Raw genomic sequence first — 27304 nt, forward strand, 5'->3', positions numbered from 1 at the left:
GGTGGGGTGGTGTATGGGAATCCTGTATTTGCATGATTGTTTTGTAAACCCACAACATCTCTAAAAAAAATAATAATAAAATTAAAAAAAAAAAAAAAGCAGCTCAGGCTATTAGGTAAAAGAGGATTCTTATTTTTATAATACTTATTATTCTTTCTCTCCAGGTTGGAAAACATCTATTCTTTAGCCAGCATTAAGATAATTATGTTATCCAACAGCTTAGTTAAAGTAACTCTTATATTTCACAGTTCTATTATCTCAAAATGCATCCCACATTATTGTCTGCTTCTTACTATTAACTCTTCCGAAAGGAATGCCAGATGAGTTCCTTCAATGTCCTACTGCAAGAATAATTACTATTCCTTGTGTTCCCCATCTTCTCTTGCTTCAGAGGAGACCTCTAAATATACATATTATAAAGGAATGGTGTCACCACACTGAGACTCAAATGCACTTGAAAAATCAGCATCTCCACTTGAAAGCTATGCAAATTAAACAAGCAACACACTACTTTGATACACTTATTTTTCTTCTCTCCATCCACTCCCACCCCATCCTCCAGCCAGAAATAAAAATGAAAGCAAAAAAGGAGGAAAAAATATAACTTCAGTTGCCATCATCTCTGGAAATACCAGGAAAATATATTTCCAATCAGCTCAATTCAGGAATGCATTGTAAATAACTGAACATATTAATTTTAATTTAATTGTTATAAAGACCTTTTCCAGCAAATAGATTATATCTACTCTTACATTTAATATAAACAGGACTTTCCAGAAAAAGATGTAACTCTAAACATTTTTTTACATATTCTAACTTCCCAAGGTTAGATTTAGTGCTTACTACAGGCTGCTGACTTTGCTTTCAGATATGGTCCTGAGAAATCATTTATATAAACATTTTTCATGTTTCTGCCTAGTTTTTATAATTACAATTTTTAATAGCTGCATAAAATTCCATCATACTTTTGTCACAATTTATGGAAATTGTCCTTTATTGTTGAAATGTACATTGTGTTTCAGGTTTTTTTGCTACTACATCTCATGCTACAATGAATATCTTTACAATTATACCACTTTACTTTTTATTAGAATTTCATGAGAAGCAAAATTACTTGAGCAAAGTGAACAAATATCTTTATGGCCACCTGCATACATTATCATATTGAACTCCAAAATCATTAAGCCATTCACAATATCACCTATAACATACGAGTGAAACAACTTATTGTATTCTTCCCCAGCAGTATTTTTTAATACTTCATAAATATAAAATTGTAGGTCCAAAGACTTTTTATTTTACATATGTGTTGTTAGTGAGAAAGTACATCTCTAATGTGTCTTGTTTACTGTTATTTTATCTAATGGAAATTGTATGTTTATATTTAGGTTATTTCCACAAATTTTTTTCTAACAAATCCAGATAAGCTTTTTCTAACAAATTCAAAAATGCATGTATATATAACAAACACTAACTTTAAATCATGCTTGATAAAAATATTTCTCCCTTCTCGTCCTATTATTTTCAGTTTTATTTCTGTTCATATATGAATTTATAAATCTTTTTCATTTGTGACTGCTTCACAAGTCCAACCAAATCTGTGAAATACTCTATTGTTTAAATTTTGAAGTTTAAATTTTTAAAATTCTTCACTGATTAAATATCTTTAAACAAATTTTCTCAACAGTGCTGTTTAATAAAATATAAAGACCTATTTCAAAAAGAGTCAAAAGTTGTGCTCAACATTGCCTGTTCCTAATATATTAAAGAGTCTTTTACAGTTCCTACAATGAAATACAAAATGTATAACTGGGACTCCAGTTCTCAATAGCATTTTGAATCAATTTCACGTTACTGAGTTATATTTGAGTTATTTTTGCTGTGTTATATTCCCTTTGAGAATCTCCTGATCTACTTTTTTAAATAAAACTTTTCCCAAAATAGTACCAAAATTTCCCTTTCCTTTACAATTCACCGATTTCTTTCATGGAGCCAGGAAACACACCTCCCCTTGTTTGTTAGTTTTAGTATGTTGTCTATACTCTGGCCTTCAAGTTCTGCTAATGCTTCCCAGCAATATTCCCCTACATTAGAAGATCTAGCATAAGAGTCTCCGATTAATCATGGGTTTTCAAACTACATTCTACAGCAGTAGCTCCCAACCCTGGCTGAACATTAGTGTCACTTGTGGAGCTTTTACTAAAAATAGATTTACTAGCAGCAACCTTGGAGATTCTGAGTCAAGAAGTCTAGGAGAGATCCAGAAATCTATCATGTTAAAATTTCCCAGGTAGTTCAGAAATGCAGCCTGGTTTGGGAACCACCCAACAGCTCTAGGACTTGAGGGGCAGGAGCTCATGGGATTGGGGGGAAGCTAAATGGGTGTGTTCTTATTCTGCTGCCCCTGCTTTAATTCAAGTAGCTTCCCTTTTTATCTGTTTTATATTCTGGAAACTGGATAACACTGGAAGTCACTGCTCTATTTGTTTAGATAAGATCAAATTAAAAAAAAAATACATGTGAAGAACCATGAAAGTACTCTATAATGCATAATATGTGCTATGAGACTTTAGAATATAAGTCAGTTACAGCAGGGAATTCATCCTGTGTTTTTTAACGCGGTTCCCATTTCTCCACCACACTATGCATGTGCTAAGATGTACAATGACAGTCTCAAGATGACTCTATTAATAAACACATCATCACTGTGACCTACAAAACCAGATGACTTTCTGAACTCATCACCTACAACTCCTCCCCCACAAAGACCACACTGCAGCAACACTGGCCTCCGCACTGTTCCTTATACAACCCAAGCATGCTTCTACAACTCAGGGCTTTGCAGTCAATGTTCTCTCTGCCTGAAATGCTCTTCTCACACGTAACTACATGGCTCCTGTCCCCTTCATTCAGGTTTCTACTTAAATACTGTCTTTTCAGAGAGAATGTAACTGACTGCCCCCACACCATCCAAAATACCATGTTCCCCCATTTCATTATCTATACACTAATTTCCTTCCTTGCTTCTGCTTTCTTTTTTCATAGTACTTATTATCCCATGACATTTTAGGTATTCTTCAATTCACTTCTTTATTATCTGTATTCCTTATCCAACCAGAATATAATGTCCAAAAGAGCAGAGCAGAGACTTGATTTTCTTCACTCTGAAATTTCTGGGCCTAGAACAGTGCCAGTCACAATGCAGATACTCAAAAATATTGGATAGGGAGACAGAAGGAGATGGCAGCACAGAGAGCAGTGGAAGTTAGTTAGTCCCTCTGGAACAACTAATAAACAACCAGGAACAACTAGTAAATAATCTAGAATAACTGCTGGGAGATAATCGTGACTGTCCCCACATCATACAACAGTGGATTGGGAGAAATGCCCAAGATCGCAGCATAAAATCTGTAAGTAAAAACTGCAGACCCAAGCCAGGAGCCCCTCCCCCCACAGCCCGAACTGTGAAGCCTCGCAGTGCTAGAGAGCAGCACTCTCCCAGCAAGTGAATATAATTCAGCTGAGCGCCAACTGGGGTTTTAATTAACAAAGGTGAACTGCTCAATACAAGCTATGAATCCCCAACAAGCAGACAGAGGCTTTTGGTGATGACTGACCACAGAGAGCCAGGAAGACCTCTCTGGGAGGGAGGGGGAGCCCAGAGGACCAGGTGCTGTCTCTGGCTGACAGATGAAACTGAGTGGGGCTGCAGACTGGCCCTAATGGGGGGCTTTCTGTCCCTTTTTTGGCTCAGTGGAGAAAGCCTTAGCCATTTTCAGATTCCAGCACTCTGACCCAGACAAGGGTGGAGGGAGCAGAGCCAGAGAGACTATTTAAATGCTAATGACCTCTCCCTAGGGAGTGTGTATTCCCTAAGAGGAAGATGGTGGTACCAAGCTCTACTATCTGCCTTCCATTCAGAACCAGACCCCAGAGTCTGGGGGAAAACAGCCATAGCCCATACCTCCCTATACCAGTTGGGAGTAACAGGCTGACAGGCACCACCTGCTGGGCAGAAAAGCACAGCAGCTTGAGACCTCACAGGGTGTACCAATCTTCTAAGAGACCCTCAGGGAAACTGGATACTGTTGCATCCTTCCAACATCTGAACCCATTATGGCCTGGGAAAACCTGACTGCAGTAACCAAGGAAACCAGATGCCTAGACAACAGAAAACTACAACCTACGCTAAGAAAAATGAAGTTATGACGCAGTCAAAGGAACAAACTTACACTTCAGCTGAGATACAGGAATTGAAACAACTAATGCTAAATCAATTCAAAAAGCTTAGGGAAGATATGGCAAAAGAGATGAAGTGTATAAGGAAACACTGGGCGTACAGAAGGTAGAAATCGAAAGTTCAAAAAAACAACTGGCAGAATCTATGGAAATGAAAGGCACAACACAAGAGATGAAAGACACAATAGAGACATACAACAGCAGATCTCAAGAGGCAGAAGAAAACACTCAGGAACTGGAGAATCAGACACCTGAAATCCTACACACAAAAGGATAGGGAAAAGAATGGAAAAATATGAGCAATGTCTCAGGGAACTGAATGACAACATGAAATGCATGAATGTACATGTCATAGGTGTCCCAGAAGGAGAAGAGAAGGGAAAAGGGGCAGAAGCAATAAAAGAGGAAATAATCAATGAAAATTTCCCATCTCTTATGAAAGACATAAAATTACAGATCCAATAAGCGCAGCATACCCCAAACAGAATAGATCTGAACAGGTCTACACCAAGACACTTAATAATCACATTATCAAACATTAAAGATAAAGAGAGAATCCTGAAAGCAGCAAGAGAAAAACAATTCATCACATACAAAGGAAGCTTGATAAGACTATATGCAGATTTCTCAGTAGAAACTATGGAGGCAAGAAGGAAGTGGGGTGATATATTTAAGATACTGAAAGAGAAAAACCGCCAACCAAGAATTCTATATCCAGCAAAACTGTCCTTCAAGTATGAGGGAGAGCTTAAAATATTCTCTGTCAAACAGACAATGACAGAGTTTGTGAACAAGATACCTGCTCTTCAGGAAATGCTAAAGGGAGCACTACAGACAGATCGGAAAAGATAGGAGTGAGAGGTTTGGATCACAATTTCAGGTGATAGTAGCACAGCAATGTAAGTACACTGAACAAAGATGACTGTGAGTATGGCTGAAAGAGGAATACAATCAATGAAAACTAGAGACTGTAATTAACAGAAACATTGTATTATGCTTCCTTTAATGTAGCAAAGGCAATATGCCAAAGCTAAATGCATATAAGAAGGAGACATACGGGAGGGGTATGGGACTTCTTGGAATTGGTGATGTTGTCTAACTCTTTATTCTACTTTAGTTTAATGCTATCTTTCCTTTTGTTGATTTCTAGCAGTCATGTCTTCATTTTTCTCTCATTCTTTTTCTTTTGTCTCTCTACCATCTTTGACTCTTCCTCCTTCTTTATGGAAGAAATAGAGATATTTATATAGATAGTGGTGATGGTAGTGAATACATAAATATATGACTATACAGGAAACCATCGATTGTTTACTTAGGAAGGAATGTATACTGTGTGAACAAAACCATCTTAAAAAAAAATGGGTTGATGAAAACTTGAGGGCACTATATTGAGTGAAGTAAGACAGGCACATAAAGACAAATATTGCAGGGTCTCACTGATATGAACTAATTATAATATGTAAACTCATAGACATGAAATATAAGTTACCAGGATATAGAACGAGGCTAAAGAATGGGTAGTGGTTGTTTATTATGAGCAGAATGTTCAACTACGGTGAACTGAAACCTTTGGAAATGGACAGAGGTGATGGTAGCATGTTGTGAGAATAACTAACAGTGCTGAATGGTCTGTGAATGTGGTGGAAAGGGGAAGCTCAGAGTCACATATGCCACCAGAAGGAAAGATGGAGGTTACAAGATGGGAATATATAAAACTGTGAATCCTGTGTGGACAACGTCCGTGATTAACTGTACAAATATTAGAAATCTCTTTCATGAACTAGAACAAATGTATGACACTATAACTAGAAGTTAATAATAGAGTGGCATATAGGAAAAAATATATACCTAGCACAAACTATATACTACAGTTAGTAGTATTTTAATGTTCTTCCATCAATGATAACAAATGTACTATACCAATACCATGAATCAATAGTGGAGGAGGGGTGGTTAGGGGTATGGGAGGATTTGAGTTTCCTTTTTTTTTTGTCTTTATTTCTTTTCTGGGGTCAGAAAATGTTCTAAAAACAGAAAAAAAACTAATTGTGGTGATGGATGCACAGCTGTATGATGGTACTATGGGCAACTGATTGCACACTCTGGATCTTTGGATAATTACATGGTATGTGAACAATATCAATTTAAATACATATATATTGGATAAACGAATAAATGTCTCTTCAATAAATAAATTAATTGTCAAAAAATCAAGAATATAGCTTTATGATACTGTAGTAATTTTAGAAATTTACTTATGAAACAGTTGACTATTTGGATTTTTCTTTTTAATGACAGTATGATTATGATTTTACATACATTCACACCAAAAGCTTCTGACTATCTTTATGTCAAGTGAAAATGGCATACACTAACTTTTATTTATAGAAATGTGTATGGTTTCTCAGTTGCCCCATCCCTAGTTTCCTCTTTTCCCTTCATAACCACATCTACTACCACTTTATCATAGATAACTCCAATATTGTGTTTCTCTGGCCCAGACCCTTACTAACATTTTAGTTCCATATCTCTCAATACATGCAATGGTATCTCCTTTTGTGATTCCAAACTCAATATGCCTTTAAGTGAATTACTCAGCTTCTTTACAAACTGATTTGCTTTCCCTAATTATCCCATTTCTGTTAGTAAAACCAATATTTTTTTCATAACATCCTTAAGAGACAGGTTTGGACTGTGTCTTTGCTATATCCTCCATGTCAAATCCATCATCAAGTTCTGTCACTTCTTTCTTTAAGATGTCCCCTGATTCTCCCATTTTTGAGGTTAAGGCCTATTTATTTCTCATTCCATACCCTACTCATGTTTGTACCCTTTCTTTAAATTTGTTCTCCCTCCTTTCCATATAAAGCCTACTCATTTTATGAATCTTTACTATTCCCCTCTTTTGAATTTTTTTATTTTGCTACTCAATTACAATTTCACAGTTTGACTGTTACTTCTTCTTTAATTGTTTCACTTATGTCAATTTTATTCTTCAACCAGATTGCATAGTTTGTAGAGGCAGGAAAAAGTATCATATTTTTATGAGTTCTCAGTGCATAGCATAGCGGTTGGCACAAAGAAAGCAAAATTAAGAAAGGTGTTTTTTTCAATCTGAATACTTTAATAAATGGATATAAAGCTTTCTTTATGAACTAGAAGGAAAAGGGGGAAAAATATAGACATTAGACACTACAGAATTAATTACACTTGATTTGCAGAATCTGTAAGGTTACTACTCATTTGCATGCCAGCATGTAAAAGTTGAAACAAATTTAAAAAGTCATACACACATAACCTTAAAATTTTCTGTCAAGAAAATACTAAGATGGAGACTTCCGGTAAGATGGTGGAGTAGGTCAGGAGGAACGGTCTTCTCCATGAAAGTAACTAGAGGGGCGGGAGGATGCCAGGGACTATGGTTTTGAGTTGTGACCAGCAGTAAAGGGCCCCCACAGTATGTGGAGGGGACACCGACAAAAACAGAAGCGAGATGGCGGCTGGAGAGACAGGATGAGTTGTTTCCCGACCAGACTGCCACCGGGCAAGGGAGTGAGCAGCGGCTCTGCATGCCCACACACCTACCTTGGAGGTTAGCTGGGGAGGTGATCCTCCAAAGCCAGACAGCAGGAAGCTCCCTTGAGGGAACCCCAGGGCCAGCATTTATGCTCCCTCCACGGGAATCCAGGGGTGAGCAACGGAAAGAAACGGGGCAGGAAGAGGAGCCATATTGATGATCAGGAGCCCCTCCTACACTCCAGAGATTCACAGGCAGACAGCAGGCAGGGCCCACGTTCCATCTGCGGGGTGCCCTTGAGCAGACTCCCTGCCTACCTGCTCAGGGCCCACACTGCAGCCCCAGGACAAGCAGTCTACAGTGCACACTGAGATCCGGTACGCTGATTGGTTTCCCACCAGGATTAGACTCTGCCCGCTGCACAGAAGTTCAGGGTAGACCTACTTGAGAGTGCCACCTGCTGGTAGGTTAGGGAAACTACACTCCAGCAAGCTGTACCTCCACAGACCCACCTGTCGGTAGGACTGGGAAACTGCACTCCAGCAAGCTAGAGCTTTACCAAATTGTATATAATATTTCCCAAAATAACCCTACCAAGACAAGTAAACAGAAAATTATAAAGCACTTGAAGAATCTAAAAGATATGGAAAAACCAAATGAACAAATTAAAAAGCTGTAAGATACACAAAATTTGGAGCAATTAGAGAAGTACAAACAAATCTTTTGATAAGGCCCCCAAATCCACTGAACTAGGACAGAACAGTCTCTTCAACAAATGGGTCTGGGAAAACTGGATATCCATATCCAAAAGAATGAAAGAGGACCCCTACCTCTCACTCTATACAAAAAATAACTCAAAGTGGATCAAAGACCTCAACATAAGAGTACCATAAAACTCCTAGAAGATAATGTAGGGAAACTTCTTCAAGACCTAGCATTAAGAGGTCGCTTCTTAGACCTTATACCCAAAGCACAAGCAACAAAAGAAAAAATAGATAAATGCGAACTCCTCAAAATCAAAAGCTTCTATGCATAAAAATTTTTTTTTCCAAAAGGTGAAGCAGCAGCCAACACAATGGGAGAAAATATTTGAAAACCATATATCTAATAAGAGACTGATATACTGTATATATAAAGAAATCCTACAACTCAACAACAGTAGTACAAACAGCCCAAATTCAAAATGGGCAAAAGATATGGAAAGGTATTTTTCCAAAGAGGAAACACAAATGGCTATAAAACACATGAAAAAATGTTCATCTTCACTAGCTATTAGGGAAATGCAAATCAAAACCACAATTATGATACCATCTCACACCACTAACAATGGCTGCCATTAAACAAACAGGAAACAATAAATGCTGGAGAGGATGTAGAGAAATTGGAACCCTTATTCATTGATGGTGGGAATGTATAATGGTACAGCCTGTGCTGTGGAAGACAGTTTGGGGGTTTCTCAGAAAACTAGATATTCAATTACCCTATAATCTGGCAATTCCACTTCTTGGTATATACCCAGAAGAAATGAAAGCAGTGACATGAACAGACATTTGTACACTGATTTTCATAGCAGCATTGTTCACAATTGCCAAGAAATGGAAACAATCCAAGTGTCCTTCAACAGACAAATGGATAAACAAAATGTGGTATACAAATATGACAGAATACTATGCAGCAGTAAGAAGGAACAGGGTTTGAAACATATGGAACACGGATGAACCTTGAAGATACAATGCTGAGTGAAATAAGTCAGACACAAAAGGAGAGATATTGTATGTTACCACTTCTATGAACAATGTAAGATCAATGTCTTATAGTATAGAATATTGGGGAACTAGTGATAGACAGTAGCTAGTGAGGGGGTAGGATAAACTAATATGTTCAGCTATGTTTATGATGGTGAATTCAAAGGTATGGTAATGGCTAGGGGCAATGATTGTTGTTAATGAGAGTGTGTAAGTATCAGAGCTGTATTGAAGGCAAATAGGATTGAAAGGGGTTGTTTAAAGGCATGTTTCCCACAGATAAGCACCACAAATATAGATGGGGCTTGCATGATATACTTCTAAGGTATGACACTAGAACAGAGAGTTGACAACAGAAAGGTATATGGAAAAAATCTACCTATTGCATACTAGGAACTATAATTAATAGGAATACCATACTAGTACTACACAAATGCTAGGGACAAATAATTAAGAGCTGACAAGAGCTATGAGATGTTTTGGGTCATGAGGTTGTTTCAAAAGGAGAGTAATGAGGACTGTACAACTAAGTGATGATAATTTGAGATATGGATGGATTATTGTGGACATAAAATATGCTATGTGAACTTAGAAACCCCCTACTTTATAAGTCAAGCCCTCGATCTTCAGGCTTGCTTACCTGAAACTTATGGTTGTAAAAGGGAGGCTAAGCTCACCTACAATTATGTCCAGGAGTCACCTCCAGGGAACCTCTTTTGTTGCTCAAATGTGGCTCTCTCTCTCTAAGCCTAAACTCTGCAAATAAATTCATCACCCACCCCTTGACATGGGACAGGACCCCCCAGATGAATGAGTCTTCCTGGTGACGTGGGACACAGATCCCATGAATCAGCTTGACCCTGGCATTGAGGGACTGAGAATGCCTTTTTGATCAAAAGGGGGAAAAGAAAAGCAACAAAGTAAGGTTTCAGTGGCTAAGAGAATTCAAATCGAGTCAAGAGGCTGTCTTGGAGGTTACTATGCCAAATGACCACAGTTTTATGAGCCCAAGTCAACAGTAGTCCTAAAAACCTTAAAGAATACCCAGATCCCTATCTAAGTTTTACTCACTAAGTTGATTTTTCAGAAACATAAATCCTTCGGAGAACTCCTATGCCAGCTAAGTCCCCAAACCCAGAGGCAACAGCCTCTTCAAGAACATCAGCTAGATGTGTCCCTTTTTCTCATAAGTTGACATCTCTTCTTAAACAAGAGCAACTTAGGATGGTCACTACCTAGTCATCCCTGAAGATCGGGAAAGTTATTAAACTAGAGGAAGGGGTAGCAACAGACAAGATGGAATTTAACAAAGGATGATGAATACTGAATCTTTATGTAATTTTCTTTTTCTTAGTTGCTGGGGTATTAGAATAGCTAGAAGGAAAGAATTGAAATGGTGGAACTGTAACACATAGCATCCTTTGAAATTTCTTCTATAGCTGCTTGTTAAGTTATAATTTGAAACCTATCACCTTTTTGTATATATGTTATATTTCACAATAAGGAAATAACTGAAAGTATGGTACTATAACTCATAACAACTTTGGAAATTTCCTATATAACTACTTGTTAAAGCATAATTGGAAAAATATTACCTCTTTTGTATATATTTTATATTGCACACTAAGGAAATAATTGAAACTGTCTTTGGAAATTTCCTATATAACTACTTCTTAAAGCATACTTTGAAAGATATTACCCTTTTTGTGTGTATATGTTATATTGCACAATAAGGATGTAACTAAAACTGTGGAACTGTAACCTACAATATTCTTTGAGATTTGTTCTCTGACTACTTGTTAAACTTCACTTGGAAAGTTATCACTTCTATGTATATATGCTATATTTTACAATTTTAAAAATGATTAAAAAAATACTAAGATGATTATTGTCAAAGCTGAAAGATGGGTGTGCCAGTTTAGATGTATTATGTCCCCCAAAATGCCATGCTCTTTAATGCAATCTTGTGGGGCCAGACATATTAGTGTTGATTATGTTGGAACCTTTTGATTGTTTACATGGAGATGTGACTAGTAACAGCTTTGATTAGGGTGTGACCTGTTGATGGGATTGTTTCCATGGAGGTGTGGCCCTACCCATTCAGATTGGGTCTTGATTTAATTACTGGAGCCTTATAAAAGCTCACAAACAGAAACATTTTGCAGCATCTGCAGCTTACAGAGACATTTCGAAGATGGCTGTTGAAAGTTGATGCTGACATTTTGGAAAATGCCATTTTGAAACACAACTGGGGATCAAGCAGAAGCCAGCCACCCACCTTCCCAGCAACAGAGGTTTTCCGAATGCCAATGGCCCTTCTCCACTGAAGGTACCCTATTGTTGATGCCTGACCTTGGACACTTTACGGCCTTAAGACTGTAACTTTGTAACCAAATAAACCCCCTTTGCAAAAGCCAATCCATTTCTTGTGTTTTGCAAAATGACAGCATTAGCAAACCAGAACAATGGATGATATGGGCTCATTATTCTTTTCTCTCTACTTCAGCATGTTTGAAATTTTCCATCATAAAATGTTAATGAGGAGGGAGTAATTAATACTATGAAGTCAGAAATACATGTATTAATAAATCTGTAATACATCATATGGACTAAAGAAAAAAAATGGATCAGCAATGCTAACTATTAGTATAAAGAACAAACTTTACCACAAACACGTTAAGCAGTATTCCCAATTATCTATAGCTTACCTTTTAATGGAGAGTTATATACTATACTCTATGGAGCATGCACAGTTCTTATTACTTCTATTTTTACAGAAAAATTTCCCATTGAAACTGACAGATCTGAAAGAATTAGCAGTTCTCCAATCTTTAACAATTCCATATGTTTATAAGGTAAGAAACAGAATATTTCAGAATCTAAACTTCCCAAATCAGAAAAATTACAATAAATGAAAATAGCAAAAATTCAAAACTTACAGTCTTAACATCATTTTCATGATGAAAAATATACTCAAACAAAGCCTATGAAGAAAAAAAACAAAAATGCATTAGATTTTATTTTAACAAAAGCACTCTATTTTATATCGAAATTCAAAAGCTGTCATGACAGCAAATGGATTGAACCAAAATAACAGGATACTCTAATGCCTAGTATTTATAAATAAAGGGTCTATCCATCATTTGTTACAATCACCCACTGAAAAACATGGCTATTTACAACTGATTCCTGTTTTTGCAGAACATTAACTGGAAAGCTCATATAACTGAACAGTTTTTCACATTACACATGCTATTTTATTAGAAAGAGACAAATGAGAAGTTGATTTTTATTTCCTAAAGGCCAACTTTAGGACTGTCACAATCAACAGCTTCAGCGAATTTTTTACATTCTCTACAAACAGTTATTATGATATTAATAATGACAAGTTAGACATGGGAAAAGCTAAAATTTCCTTCTGAATCAAAGTACTGTTTACATGTATAACCAGATGGGGGGTTTTTGGCTTAATTTTTAAAGCTATTTCTCCTTATAAGGTATTTATAGTAACTCACTGACTAGAATATGCAGGTTTCTGGAAAGGATTCTCATATATGACACCAAAATCAGGAGCAATAAAAGAAATGATAAATAAATTTGATTTCATCAAAATTAAAAACTTTTGTGCATCAAAAGAAATTACGAAGAAAGTAAAAAGACAATCTACAGAATGGGAAAGTATAGTTTCAAGTCATATATCAGACAAGGACTTAATATCCAAAATACATAAAGAAATCCTAAACTCAACAACAAAAAGACAAACAACCCATTAAAAAAATGGACAGAGGAGTTCAACAAACATTTCTCCAGAGAAGATATATAAATGGCCAATAACACATGAAAAGATGCTCAACATTATTAGCCATAGGGAAATGCAAATCAAAACCACAATAAGATACCACTCCACACCCACAAGGAAGGCTATTATTTAAAAAATGGAAAACAACAAGTTTTGTAGAGGATGCAGAGAAACAGGATCTCTAGTACATTGTTGGGTGGGAATGCAAAATGGTGCCACCACTGTGGTAGCAATATGCTGGTTCCTCAAAAAGTTAAATATAGAATCATCATATGACCCAGCAATTCTATTTCTAAGTATATACCCAAAGAGAGTGAAAACAGGGTCACAAACAGATACTTGTATATCAAAGTTTATAGCAGTATTGTTAACAATGGCCGAAGGCAGGAAACAATCCAAATGTCCATCAACAAATGAACGGATAAAGAAAATGTGAAACATAACACACAATGAAATATTATTCAGCCATAAGAAAGGAAGAAGTTATAAGACATACTGCAACATGGAAGAACCTTGGAAACATAATGCTTGGTGAAATAAGTAAGGCACCTAAATACAAAAAATTGTATGATTATCACTTATAAGAGAAAACGAAAAATAGCAAATCTGCAGAGATAGAAAGCAGATTAGATGTTATCAAGGGGATGTTCTTGAGTTAAGGCAAGCCAATCAGAATTAAGTATACAAACTATTATTATCGGAAATTCTTTTTCCTCAATAAAAAACAGTAATTTATAACAAAGACAGTAAGTGGTAGAATCATCTGCCGGAAGTGGAGCTTAGAAGATCATTTGTACATGTGTGTAATTTTATTTTTCTTTTTCAGCTTAGACTATTCTCAGAAAAATAATTGCCTACTCTTGTAGAATTATAAGGCTAACAAAAGGAAGATAAAAAACATGTACTCCTTCCAATTAGCTAATTAATCAGGCATCTCTGTAAAGGATTACTCAAGCTAGTCAATGGCAAACCAACTACATTAGTCATTCTAACTACTCAAAGATTAAATGCTCGTTTAAATTAAAGACAGGGAAATACACATACAAAAAGACAGGGTGTCCATGATCTTTCCAGTATATTAAAAAGAAAAAAACAAAGAACAAAAAAACAAACTTGGGTTGAGCTTGGAATAATTCAGAGACAGAAGCACAGAAGCACTTATCTTCTAGAAACTTATTTAAGCCTAGCCCATGCTGGAATCTCTGGGAACTCTGTGCATAAGGCTGAGCTCATTCCTAATCTCAATTCTAATGGTATTTAACATATTTACTAAGCATCAAACATTCTAGGGAAATAAAGTTCTCTTTGAACATTTCCATTTCAATCAAGACATGGCCTTTCCTTCACAAATTTTTATCCTTTCTTCAATGTTATTATAATCATACTTCCAATATTACTTCAAAACTTAAAATCATCATAAGTACATACCTTTGCCAATTTAGGTTTCTGTGCATATTTTGTTAAATTCAGTCTAGATAAATTTATAAAAGGTCCATCAGGATTCGTAAGCATGGAAGCCTATGGGGAGAAATGATAGAACCAAAAAATCTGAACCTTTCTCTTGAAACATAAATTGAGCTAAGTGTGCCTAAAAATGAAAAACACAAAATAAGTAAAAAGAATCACCTTCAAAACTATTCCATATAATTCTCCACTATAACAATAGCGGGAAATACTGCAACATAAAGTTTACTTTGGTACTACAAGGCTATGTATGGTACAGCTGACAGAATTTACCGTTCCCAGTCTGACAAATCTTCCAGATGAGCTGGTAACGGGGCGAGCTGTATAGGCAGTTCTAGGTGTTTTGATGGCCTGTTCCATAGTGCCTGGTCTTCCACTTTGTGTGCCAGGCCTAAGAAAACCTGTAATTGGTCTTCCAGCTTGAGTAATTGGCCTATAAAGATTGTAAATTGTTAAAATAAAAAGATCAATAAAAGAAAGATTCTTATAAAGTCTGGTCAATATTTAGTGGCAGAGGATATGAAATAAAAGTACATACCTGACAGCCGGACTAGGCCCTCCTGTCTGATTATTTCCAGGGAGTTTCAAAGATGTCCCAGGGCCTATGAGATGAGATGAAATGGCAAATTCAACTGATATGCTCTTTCTTTATTAGTCTGTAAAAGCTATCAGTTAATACAATTTTCAGAGAAAAGGACATTTCTAACAGGAAATGCATTTTAGAGAAATGTACTTGAGAATATTTACTGAATACCTATCATGTTACTTACATTATCACATTTACTCTTCGTGAACTATCTTTAAGGTAGTTATTTTTAACCCATTTTACAAAGGCTCAGAGTGTTCAGTAAATTACAACAGGTCAAACTGCCAATAGAGCTGGGATTCAGTCTCAAGAGCTCTAAAGCTCAAAATGATGGTTCTATATCCACAGTCCCATAGTTTTGTTTATTTTTCATACAAGCTTCTCCCTATAAAAGATAGTTTACCCACAATATCTAAGATCTGGCCTGTTGCAGATTAATCACAGTCCTAGAATTTAGATATTACAATTCCAAAACAGCAAAATGATGGGGAAAAAAGATATTTTAGCATGAAAACACAACTTTTTTCCTCAATTTCCACTTGAAGCTTAAAACAGCTATTACCTTCCAAAACATGTAAATGACAGAAAACTGTTACAACTAAAAAATTATCAGTAAGACCATCATATGTTACAGTAACCATTCAATACCATTTACACCAATACACCAGCATCCTGAGGACTGGCTCTCTGCGACAATACTGACAGCCACTCACAGGCCAGCATATCACCAATCACCTGACATCATGCATTAGAGCAAATTATTCTTCAATTAATACAATGAAGTGGTGTTTTTGAATGATCACTTTTTAAAAAATTCTTTAGAACCATTCTGTTGTTCAGATGCTTCCTGTGTTTAGACTCCCACATAAACAATCTGCTATATTAGATAAGCAGTAAAGACAACGTATTTTTTTTTTGAGGTTATAAAGCCAAGATAGAAAAGCTATAAATTAATTTACCTCTAAAATCATTATTCCCTTAACCTTTTTATTAAAGATGATACCAAGTTCTCCCCCCACCCATGGGAAATTGTTTTATTTTATTTTATTTTATTATTTATTTTTAATATTCATTTTATTGAGATATATTCACATACCACGCAGTCATACAAAACAAATCGTACATTCGATAGTTTACAGTACCATTACATAGTTGTACACTCATCACCAAAATCAATCTCTGACACCTTCATTACCACACACACAAAAATAACAATAATAATAATTACAGTGAAAAAGAGCAATTAAAGTAAAAAAGAACACTGGGTGCCTTTGTCTGTTTGTTTGTTTGTTTCCTTCCCCCATTTTTCTACTCATCCATCCATAAACTAGACAAAGGGGAGTGTGGTCCTTATGGCTCTCCCAATCCCATTAAGACAATGTATTTTTACAAAATATTTTTAAATGCTTAATATAGCTTTTATTGGAAAATTATTATACATCAACCTCATACCTTAAGTTTAAGATAATACATTGAATTGTGGAAGGAAAGTTTTTGTATTACAAGACAGAATAAAGATTCTTGAGGTAACATTTTGTTTCACGTATATACCGTTAATGTATTCCTCCTCTTAGTGGCATTTCATTACTTAACGCAAAAAAAATCAATACTTACGTGGAACTTGAGCAATAGCATTTTCATCCAGCATCATTTCTGCAATTCCTTCCTGATCTACATCAATTTCATCTATGTATACCATTTCAGTTAATGCTCGTGCTTTTAAAATCCAGGCTGCCTAAGAACCATGGGTAAAATAAAACAAATATTAAATAGCATTAGCAATACTACATAGCTTATAGAAGCTAGCCACCCTTTATTATTATTTAACTGTTTATTAAGTATGTTTACTACTTAATGTATTATGCTAATTTAAAGGGCTATGCCAAGAAACTAATATAAAAAGGCAAGGTCATTATCAATCGAGAAACAACCAATATAACAATGACGTAGTAAATAAAAGTGCAGTAATTTTCTGGTCATCTTCTAACATTCCTTTTTATAAGTAGAAAACACTTTTTAGAGAAAATTTTATAGAATAATCATTTGAAAATAAATGAATAAACTACAACCACAGTGCTCTTTCTGCCTCCCTCCTTCAGAGACAAGTCCTTCAAGAAGCCTTCCCTGATCCTTCAACTCTAAACCTATTTCCTTTGTCTTTCTCACGGAGCATTCACTTTATACCCCTATTATCATGAATTTACCATATTTGACAAACACCATTCGGGCATGTGTTTGCTTCCCACTTCCTTAGAATGCAAGTTTTTTTACCTTGACACTTACGAATTTTCCACACCTATGGTTTTTGTACATAATAGGTATTCAAATATGTTGGTTGAATTGAATAAGATCTATTTGTCCCAATTCCCAGTAACCAATCAACAGTCTTGTTAGCTGTGTTACCTAGTCAGTAAAGAACCTGCTAGAAAGTGAAAACAATGAAAAAGGTAATTAAGAAGTCTGACCTGAAAAATATTCTTACCGGCCTTGCTTTGACTTGAGAAATTAGATGTGAAGGTGTGTACAATTAAATTTCTTGGGAAACATGAGACTGTGTTGTCAGAAACATTTACCTTTCTGCTTCACTACAGAATAGAAGCAGCAAATTATAAAGCTGGATGTTCTGTGGGGCATTTGCAGAGAAGGCAATAATTGAAGCAGGAGCATCAGAAATGACCTCATAGTGTAGGGAAAGCACAGCAAGGGGAATCTAGGGAGGGGTTAGGGCTCAGCATACTGGGGGGTCTGGTTGTGCAGCAGGCTAAAGGCAAAGGGGCTGAGAGAGGAGAGCTACAGGCAGTCCAGAAAATCCTGATAGAAAGAATCCGAGATGCATTCAGTTAGCCAGTCCTTATTTATTGAAAACTTCCTAATTATATAGCATTGGGCCAGGTTCTGAGAAGGAAACGAGAAGATTAAAACATGGATCCTAATTTCCCTGAACACGTCAATTAAAAGACAAGGCAAAGCACTGGGTGATTAGATGACAAGTGAGTGATACAGAAAATAGGTTTTATAGGAACTGGAAAGCAGAGATCTTTTTGTGGGCTAAAGTAATCCAAATGCAGGGATAAATTTTTAAAAATAAAAGAATAAAGAAAAACATTTTGGGCTCTATGCTTTCATTCTATGGGAATAAAGAAGGCTGCCTTCACAATTTATTTAAATTCCTAACATGAAGTGACATTTGGTTAGGTGACTGGTTTTTTTGGCTTGTACTTTGCTGGCTGAGGTTTATTGGATTATGATCAAATAACTTATAATAAAATGTATAAGATGTTGTATGTGAATTTAACACAATTGAATGAGCAGAATATGGAACCAAAGAACTAATTTGTTTTTTAGAAAACTCAATTCCAACTGGAACTGCATTTAACTGTGGGAGCTGCCAAGGTGTAGAAACAATCTGAGGTTTTCACTCATAAAAGATGAAGAAAGCTGCCAGGTCTATACAGCTCTTCACAGATGCCAGGGAAGTCAACGCTGGCTTGGACTAACAGTTTAATTTAACTTCAAAGATGGAAATAAGCAATCCTAGTTTATTTTAAATCCCCATAGCTCTTACTGTCCTGCAAGTACCTGATGACTTTAGTTTGGCCCAGCAGCCAAGACAAAGAGCATGTGCCAGGCAAAGGGAACAATAGGGCAAAGGCAGGCTAGCTTGGGGGCTCATGCATATTTGGAAACTCCTAATAGCTGAGTATGGTTGAAGAGTCAGGTCAGCTGAGAGAGCAGTGGACACAGAGGCTGGAGAAAACAGCAGGGGCAAGTGATAGCCCTGCCATGGTAAGGTGTATGAATTTTTATCCTAATAATGAGAAGCTAACCAAACTTCAGAACGATGATTTCAGAGTCCTAGTTAAGTCAACTGTTTAAGACAAGGTTTTATAATGACAATATCATTTATGTAGTCAATTATTAATTATCCATGTGCATATTTTATTTTGACTATTTTCATGTCCATACTGCTACTATCTCACAGCGCCGTCTATCATGTTTCTTGGCATCCACCCTCCTACTAACCGTTTAAATATTAAGAACATGAAAATTTTTTCATATTAGGCTAAGTGAAACATAGGAAATAAGTCCACTATTCCCTCTTCACCAAATGAATAAATAGTTCAGAAGTTAAATGGGAACTTTTTTAAAATGTCATCTGATAGGAACTTACTTTTTCAAAACGGCAAATAGATCTGTATTTGTTTCAATTTCTGATATCTTATTCTTAAGAAATTGAAATAATGGTGTGAATTTTTTTTAAGATCTGTAATGAAATCTAATTAAACTATCATTCAATTTTAAATTTTACCAGCATTTGAGTTTAACTTTCCTGACTTTTCTTCTGTTCTAACAAAAAATGACCCTGAAAATCATGTATCATTGCTTCATTAAACATCGGATTGTATTCAAAAATCTGGTCACGGCAATATGAACAACTCTTGAGATTTGAATGAAAACAGCAGATGGGACTTTGGCTTTAAAAAAATACAGAATTTTTATTTTGAAAACAAGCCAAATATGTTTTATAGCTCTAAAATCCTCTGCCTGCTTTAGGAAAAAAAAAAAAAAAGTTCAAAACTAATCAGTGATTAAAATAAAATGCATAACAAAAGCACACACAGTAATTCCAAACTGCCCTTTGAATCTGAATAAAAATTCAAATTGATTTTATCAGATGCATGTTACATATTCATAAATGATAGGATGATGCAGTTTTAAAACTTAGTTCTGTATGTAAACACATTTGAATCCCTATGTATTGGAAACACTGTGAAATTGATAAAAATAAGAATAGATGCTTTGTAATTTTTTTTTAAAGAAAAGCATAGATTCTCCCAATCAAAATTAGTAATCATATCAACTATTTTCTTTTTTATGTGTGAAGCATAATCCCATCTCTTTCACTTACTGAGTTACTCTTAAAGCAAATTACCTACCAGTTAACATCAGGAAAATATTGACTTACTTGTTCTATCTCTGTAGGGCTAATCCAATTTTAGTTATGAAAATAAATAAACGAAGAAGTAAAAACTCTGCTGACTGAGCCAAACATGTTTAAATTATTCTGTTACTCTCAATACAGTATGCAAGGCCAGTAGTTTAAGGCATAAAGGAAACAATTTTCGCAAGCTATTATTAGAATAAGGTTACCAGAAGAACAGTTTGTCTGACCTGACTTAGACATCTAAAAATCAGGAACATTTGACACTCTGCATTACTTGAAAATTGAGGCACAAAATATTGAAGTGTTATTGTAAAGTCTCATTTCTTTTGAAGTTGTAAAAATGTGCAAAAAGAAGAAACCCCAAAAATGCATAAATGGTGGGTTCAAAAGAATCCAGTCAGCCATGTTCCCTTAGCCAGTGGTCTAAATTAATCTAGATCTAAAATAATTAAGTCTACAATAACACAACAGGAAAATAATACTAAATACAGGTCTTCATGAAGTCGCTGTACTAGTTTTAACCATTTAATACCATTTACAGTGGTTAAATCATACCTACAATGCAAATTACTAACATTTTATATTATGCTAAATTTAATTTTAATTAAAATCTTCCAAATTATTGAGAACAAAAGCCACCACTACTCTATTTATAATTTAAATCCTTCTTGAATGACTTGTACATATGCAAAAAAAAAAATGGTTTGCCCCATCCATTATTAAATCATAATTATGAACATTAAAAGATAAATATCTTTTAAAGAAGAGTGCCACATTTTAACCTATTCACAGTGTTTGCTTCATACTCTACAGGCCTCAGTAAGAGTACTTTGTATATTACTTTCTTCTAATAGATTGATGATTACTCATATGAACCCCATATGAGGGTCAAATGATTATTTACTTTTAAAACACAGTTAAAATTATATTTAACTTGGCAAGACAAACACCTGGCAATATTTAAGCTCTCTGATTTACAGCTTTCCATATCCCTTCTCCTTATACCTAGACTGACAGGACATCTCCTGGGCTAAGAGTCACTGGCCAGGTATGCTCACAGACCTCCTTTCTCCCAGGCTCCCTCCAGACTTATTCTCTTGTGTCTTCTCCTGTTAGCAAGTCTCTCTGGCTGCCTCCCTCTGATAGCCAAAGGTGACCCGGTGGACATGGCTGATTGGCCAGCATCCCTTCCTTCCTCATGGCTGCAGATTCCTCCCTCTCAGTTAAACCAAAGTCACTTAAAACCCAGACCTTCCCAAGCAGTCTACTACTCTCTACTCACACATATTGTCCTACCCATCACAGTCTTTTCAGACACTGTGGTTCTGCTGACTACTTGGCTCACTTTCTTAGCTCAGGGATGCCATTGCCTCCTATGTGATTGTTCCCACCCTTCTGGTGGATCATGGTCATTTCTATTTAAGCTCCAAATCTTAATAAGTGGAGTGATTTAGTTCTGCAAAGCTTTCTACACAAAAGTATTGAAAATATAATAATTTACATAATATTTGTATATCTGGTAGCATGGCTAATTTTATAACACCACAAGCAGATATGCAGCAAATTTTCTAATCTAGAGCAACAACTAAGCAAGAGCAATTAAAGTATTCTCTAAACCAAAGGTTGTAGCTAAACCTTTACCTGACACACTGGCAATTCAGGATCTGGTTCCTGGAAAGCATTAAGAAGGCAGTAAACATTTTTAAGAAATACAGTTTCTAAAATAAAAAATCTTAATGAGTAACCAAGAATTTGTAGGTGGACTCAACAATCACTCAATAAAATTCCAAATATTAACTTCAAGCTTTCTCCATAAATGGTCTCAATAGTTCTGTAAAATTAATATACACTGAAGAGTGCTAATTTTTCTGTGATTAGAAAAATTTAATTAATCTAACCTCATTCAGAGCAAAAGAGAAGGTATCTTAGTTACTTGTCTAATGAAGACACAATATCTCAGAAATTAATTTTACAACTATCCCAAGGAAACATTTCCTTATTTTCAAAAATAAGTTCCTGGGGGTTTAAATATTCATGGGGGTCAAAACATTAACTGCTTGGGAAGAAGGAGGGAGAGCCATACAATATAAATCCTGCTATTCCACATATATATAATGGCCTTAGTGGCTGAAGATAAGGAATTAATTCTGATTACAATGTCCTCTGAAAAATTATGATAAAAAGACTATGTAATATACATTAGTGCCAAGCATTGATAAACTCAGGGTTTCTTTCAGTGCAAATAAAATCTCATTATTAAATAGAAATCCATTGGTTAAAAAAAAAAAATCAGATTTTAACAACTTTATTTATGAATCATCTACACTTGTATGTGTAAAGGAAGTAGCCTCTGTTGGGTACTGTGCCGGTTTGAATGTATTATGTCCCCAAGAAAAAGCCATATTCTTTGATGCAGTCTTGTGGGGCAGACATTTTGGTGCTGATTAGATTTGCATGGAAATGTGCCCCACCCAACTGTAGGTGATAATTCTCATGAGATATTTCCATGGAGGCATGGCCCCACCCATTCAGGGTCGGCCTTGATCAGCGGAGCCATATAAATGAGCTGACAGGCAGAGGGAACTAAGTGCAGCTGTGAGTGACATTTTGAAGAGGAGCTACAGCCAAGAGGGACACTTTGAAGAAAGCACAGGAGCTGCAGATGAGACACAGTTAAAGACAGCCATTGAAAGCAGACTCTTGCTCCGGAGAAGCTGAAAGAGGACAAACATCCCAAGTGCAACTAAGAGTGACATTATTTAGGAACTGCAGCCTAGAGAGGGACGTCCTGGGAGAAAGCCATTTTGAAACCAGAACTTTGGAGCAGACTCCAGCCACGTGCCTTCCCAGCTAACAGAGGTTTTCCGGACACCATTGGCCATTATCCAGTGAAGGTACCCAATTGCTGATGTGTTACCTTGGACACTTTATGGCCTTAAGACTGTAACTGTGTAACCAAAAAAACCCCCTTTTATAAAAGCCAATCCATCTCTGGTGTTTTGCATTCCAGCAGCTTTAGCAAACTAGAACAAGTACTTAATGTGTAGCATGTTTTATTGGGGAAACTACTAAAAACTAAAAGAGGAGAAAAAAAATTCTTACTTTCTACACTTTAAAATCCAAAAAGAATACCCCATATATTTTTCCCAAGAATCTAATATCTGAGCAAGCAATGTGCAAACCATATGGTCACCATGCAAGGATAAGCAATTTATTTAGCATGGCACATGGTAGGAACAAGAAAGGAAAAGGCTAGCCTAGGCTAGAGAGGGAGGGCCCCAGGAAATGGGATTTATGAAGATTTGGCAACCAGCTGAACAAGCACAAAACAGCAACTAGAGTACATATAGCAATTGGAGGTTTTCAACTGCAGTGTGCCTAAGAAGGACCTGAAACAAGTAGAGACTCCCTAGATCCCACAGCCCATACTTAAAGAAACACACCAATACAGGGAATGAGGCGTCAGATGAAAGAAGTAATCCCTTTCTCTTCATTTTGCCCTTAACGCCTTTCCCTCCACTTTACCCAACTGTACTCTTAAATCACAACATCTTTCTTTGCTTTATTGGTATACATGTCTGTATGGCCCATGTTTCATTTGAGTCTAACAACCATCTGAGGAAGGCAGGTAGATAGTATTACCTATTTTACAGGTAAGGAAACAAATTCAGAGACGTTAAGTAATTTGTCCAAGGTCATACAGATGACCAAGAGAGCCAGAAGCTCTTTCTTGCCAGGGCAACTCAGAGAGAGAAAAAAAGAGTTGGAAGTAATGCAGTAGGCTTGAAGGGTAAAGTTTAAGAGAGATACAAGAAAAGCTCTATACGGAAAGGGGGGAAGAAAAAGGTTACCACAGGTGATAGTAAATGCTGGAACGGGAAAAGAAAAAGAAAAAAAGGTAAGGAGACAGAAGCCACTGACATAATAAAGCTGGATGCTTGTTATTCTGCCAAGGGCAGGAAGATTCCTCCAGTGGCCCAAACACACACAGCCAGCTCAGCCTCGGAGGACTCTATTCTGATGAACACCAGCTCTCTCCTCTCATTCTTGTGCCCCTCAAGAGCACATTTATGATTTAACACGCAGGTGAAGAGCCCATAGGGAAATGACATGAAACGAGGTGGTCAGGGAGGAAACTGAGAAGCCTAGAGGGTGGGGAGGTATAGAGAGACAGGTGAGAGGATGTGTGGAGGGACGTGGAGAAAAGGCCTAAACCAGCAGAGAAGATTTTTTTTCATTCCACAACATTCACCCAGGCCCCTTGCGTCCCTGGCACGATGCCAGGCACTAAAAACACAAAGACTAGTGGTACATGGTACCTATCTTGGAGGAAATCAACATTGTATGGAGGAATAATCAACATAATTAAACAAAGTACAATCAATCTGTTAAAGCGCTATTTCAAGTTACAGACAAAATATAAATGAGGGAGGAAAGAAAAGCAGAAAGCAGGTTAGAATGGAGTCAGAGAAAAGGGAGAGAGATTAATCTGGAAATTATCAAGCGGCAATGATTTATGAGCTATATTCAACATCATCTCATTATCACTTTCACTGGACACTTTCCTCACAAATGCTTTCCTTTCAGAAAAATATAAATAACAGAATCATACATGCAAATATCTCTAGCTATATTGAGCTGTATTTCTGATCACTTGCCATGTATTCATCTACTCAACCCTTGGAACCACTCTTTGAGGTAGGTATATTGTTATACCCATTTTACAGGTGAGGAGACTCTAAGGTCAAGGTATAGAGCCAGCATTTGAACCCAGACACTCGGGTTCAAGAGTGTGCACTTTGCTGAGTATGTAGGATCACAGCAAGGATGGAAAGAAGACTACAGTAGGGTGTGAGGAGACCAAAGCCAGGCATAGCTTTTCTAGAGATCCATCAGAAGCAGAACTATAAAGGAAGATTCAGGACGTTTTAATTTGGAGATAGGGCAAAATTTTTAAAGTAATAATAATCACTGATGATAATAATCATCTTTGGGTCTGTCACGATTATAGTTTTGTGATTTAAATTAATCCACCCACATGGTTAGATTGACCTGGTCTAGCAAACTACTTCAATGGGTGTCAACACAGTGGAGAAGAAAGCCCCCGCCCTAGTCCTAGAGTCAGAAAAACTAGATTGATCTTCCGGGGGCCACTTACTCGCTGTGTGACCTGAAGTCATACAACCTCCATTACCCAGTCCTCCTCTCAAATTAGAGTAGTAACGCCTACTTTATGGGATAGTTTTAAGGATTAATAATAAAACTTTGCACTTTTAAGAATACTTCATAATTCTCAAAGTTTTTTCACATATACCATCATATTTAATCGAGTGTAAGATGGTAGCACCTTCAACGAGGAGTATCAGTCACAGAGTTTGTCATAAAACTTGTGTTTAACGAACAGAAGAGCACCAGATTATCAATTACTTCCCTTTCAGAACTCAGAACTGACTCCCAGTTATGGCACATCAAATTAAAACTTCCCTTTGAATCTCCTTCAAAGTGATTGATAGGAGGACACTGCCTCGAATCAGCAAATACTCATTAGCATCAACTTCAATTCACATCAGCTTGCTTCCTTCCTTCTTCCCTGGGGTACCACCTCCTCTAAGACTGGTGCTACTACTTCAGGGAATTAAATCCCCAGATAATTTTGAATGCGACTTCCTAATTGCCACTAATATTTACTCTGGCTAATGAGTCTACCAAACTCCACTCTCAAATGATCAAGTAGTTATTCAGAATTTAATGATAACCAGGAGGGAAAAAATGTAAGAGAATAGAGAAATGGATAGATATCTAAAAGTTAGGGAAATCTAGTGACCAAGCAGCCAAGTGAGAATATAATTCTGCAGGCATATGAATCCATAAAATGAATGGCCCTCACAGTGCATAGAATCAAAGAACTAAGTCTGGCTAAGTCTCCATGGCCCTAAGGAGGAAATAAATTGGATAAACATCCAAGAAAGGTGTGTTTTTTGGCTTGGATCACCAGATCATTGTCTCAACCAACTACTAACATATTACTCATTGGAGAGGGTATTGCATCCTTCATCCAAGCCAGCAGCTTTCAGCCTTTTCTCCACCTTGAAACCATTTATAATAACCTTCTGCTCTCTGTAACATCTCCCATTGTAAGCACAGACGGAAGGACAGGGGTAACGAATTTTTAAAAGTTCTTACCTCCATTACCCTCATTCTGATATACAGCTAAATGTTCTCACCCCCAGAATCACTGATATTAATAATCTGAACATCCACCAGGAATCTACCCCATTAATGAAAGCATATTGTCCTTGAAAAACCTGCATGTTTTATGAACTGTGCAATTATAATGGAGCTACAAAATCAAGATCGCTTTTAAGGCCATGAATCTGACATATGGAACACAAAGAACAATAATCAGATTAAGCAACTAATCAGGATGATCCACATGAGCTGTACGAGCAAGTGTTCCCTCTGGGTCACACTGCTGTGTGGAGATCATTTTGCCTTTCTTCCTTTTACATCTATAAACTTTAACCACTTTCTCAGTCATGATAAGTCACTTTGAGTAAAGAAAATGCCTCTCTATGAATTGATTATTCTTACTGTGTTTTATCAAAAAAAAAAAGGAACACTATGACAAATTCACTAGGTATTCTTACTTTCTTCTTAACAGAGCAGAACCTTAATAGCCTGGCCCATTGTCCCTTGCAATTTTGTGTCTGGGAAAAGCAGTTCAGAATCCATCTTCTTCGAGAATCCGTCCCCATTACCAAACACCATGTTATTATATTCAGCCTATCCTTCAGTCCTTCTGTATCCAAACAGAAATCTATTGTTCTAAGGAAATATGCTATTCAACTTTTCATAATATATCATACTCCTTCGGCCAGCCTAACTACCTCCCACCTCCCACCCCCACCTGATTATAAAATGTCTGTTAGCAAAAATAAAAAACAAATAAAATTCAGATGTCCTAATAGAAAGCAGAAGGCATTAATTAAATGTTGTTGATGATGCTACA

The 27304-nt window shown here is 36.4% G+C and overlaps 1 protein-coding gene across 2 annotated transcripts in view; it reads right to left on the reverse strand.

Annotated features, from left to right (window-relative positions):
* TTC8 (tetratricopeptide repeat domain 8) overlaps positions 1-27304 on the reverse strand; it is a 73346-nt gene that overhangs the window by 40739 nt on the left and 5303 nt on the right. Inside the window, exons 2-6 of one of the 2 annotated variants that reach the window (XM_037832103.1) lie at positions 16965-17085; positions 15303-15366; positions 15038-15197; positions 14729-14818; positions 12441-12485 (exon numbers count right to left, since the gene is read on the reverse strand). In XM_037832103.1, the coding sequence (XP_037688031.1) occupies positions 12441-12485; positions 14729-14818; positions 15038-15197; positions 15303-15366; positions 16965-17085 (480 nt within the window). The remainder of the gene's footprint in view (positions 1-12440; positions 12486-14728; positions 14819-15037; positions 15198-15302; positions 15367-16964; positions 17086-27304) is intronic. The other variant, XM_037832104.1, reaches the window with a different exon arrangement.

The sequence above is a fragment of the Choloepus didactylus genome, chromosome 4, assembly GCF_015220235.1.
Source record: "Choloepus didactylus isolate mChoDid1 chromosome 4, mChoDid1.pri, whole genome shotgun sequence".
In the NCBI taxonomy this organism is placed as follows: domain Eukaryota; kingdom Metazoa; phylum Chordata; class Mammalia; order Pilosa; family Megalonychidae; genus Choloepus; species Choloepus didactylus.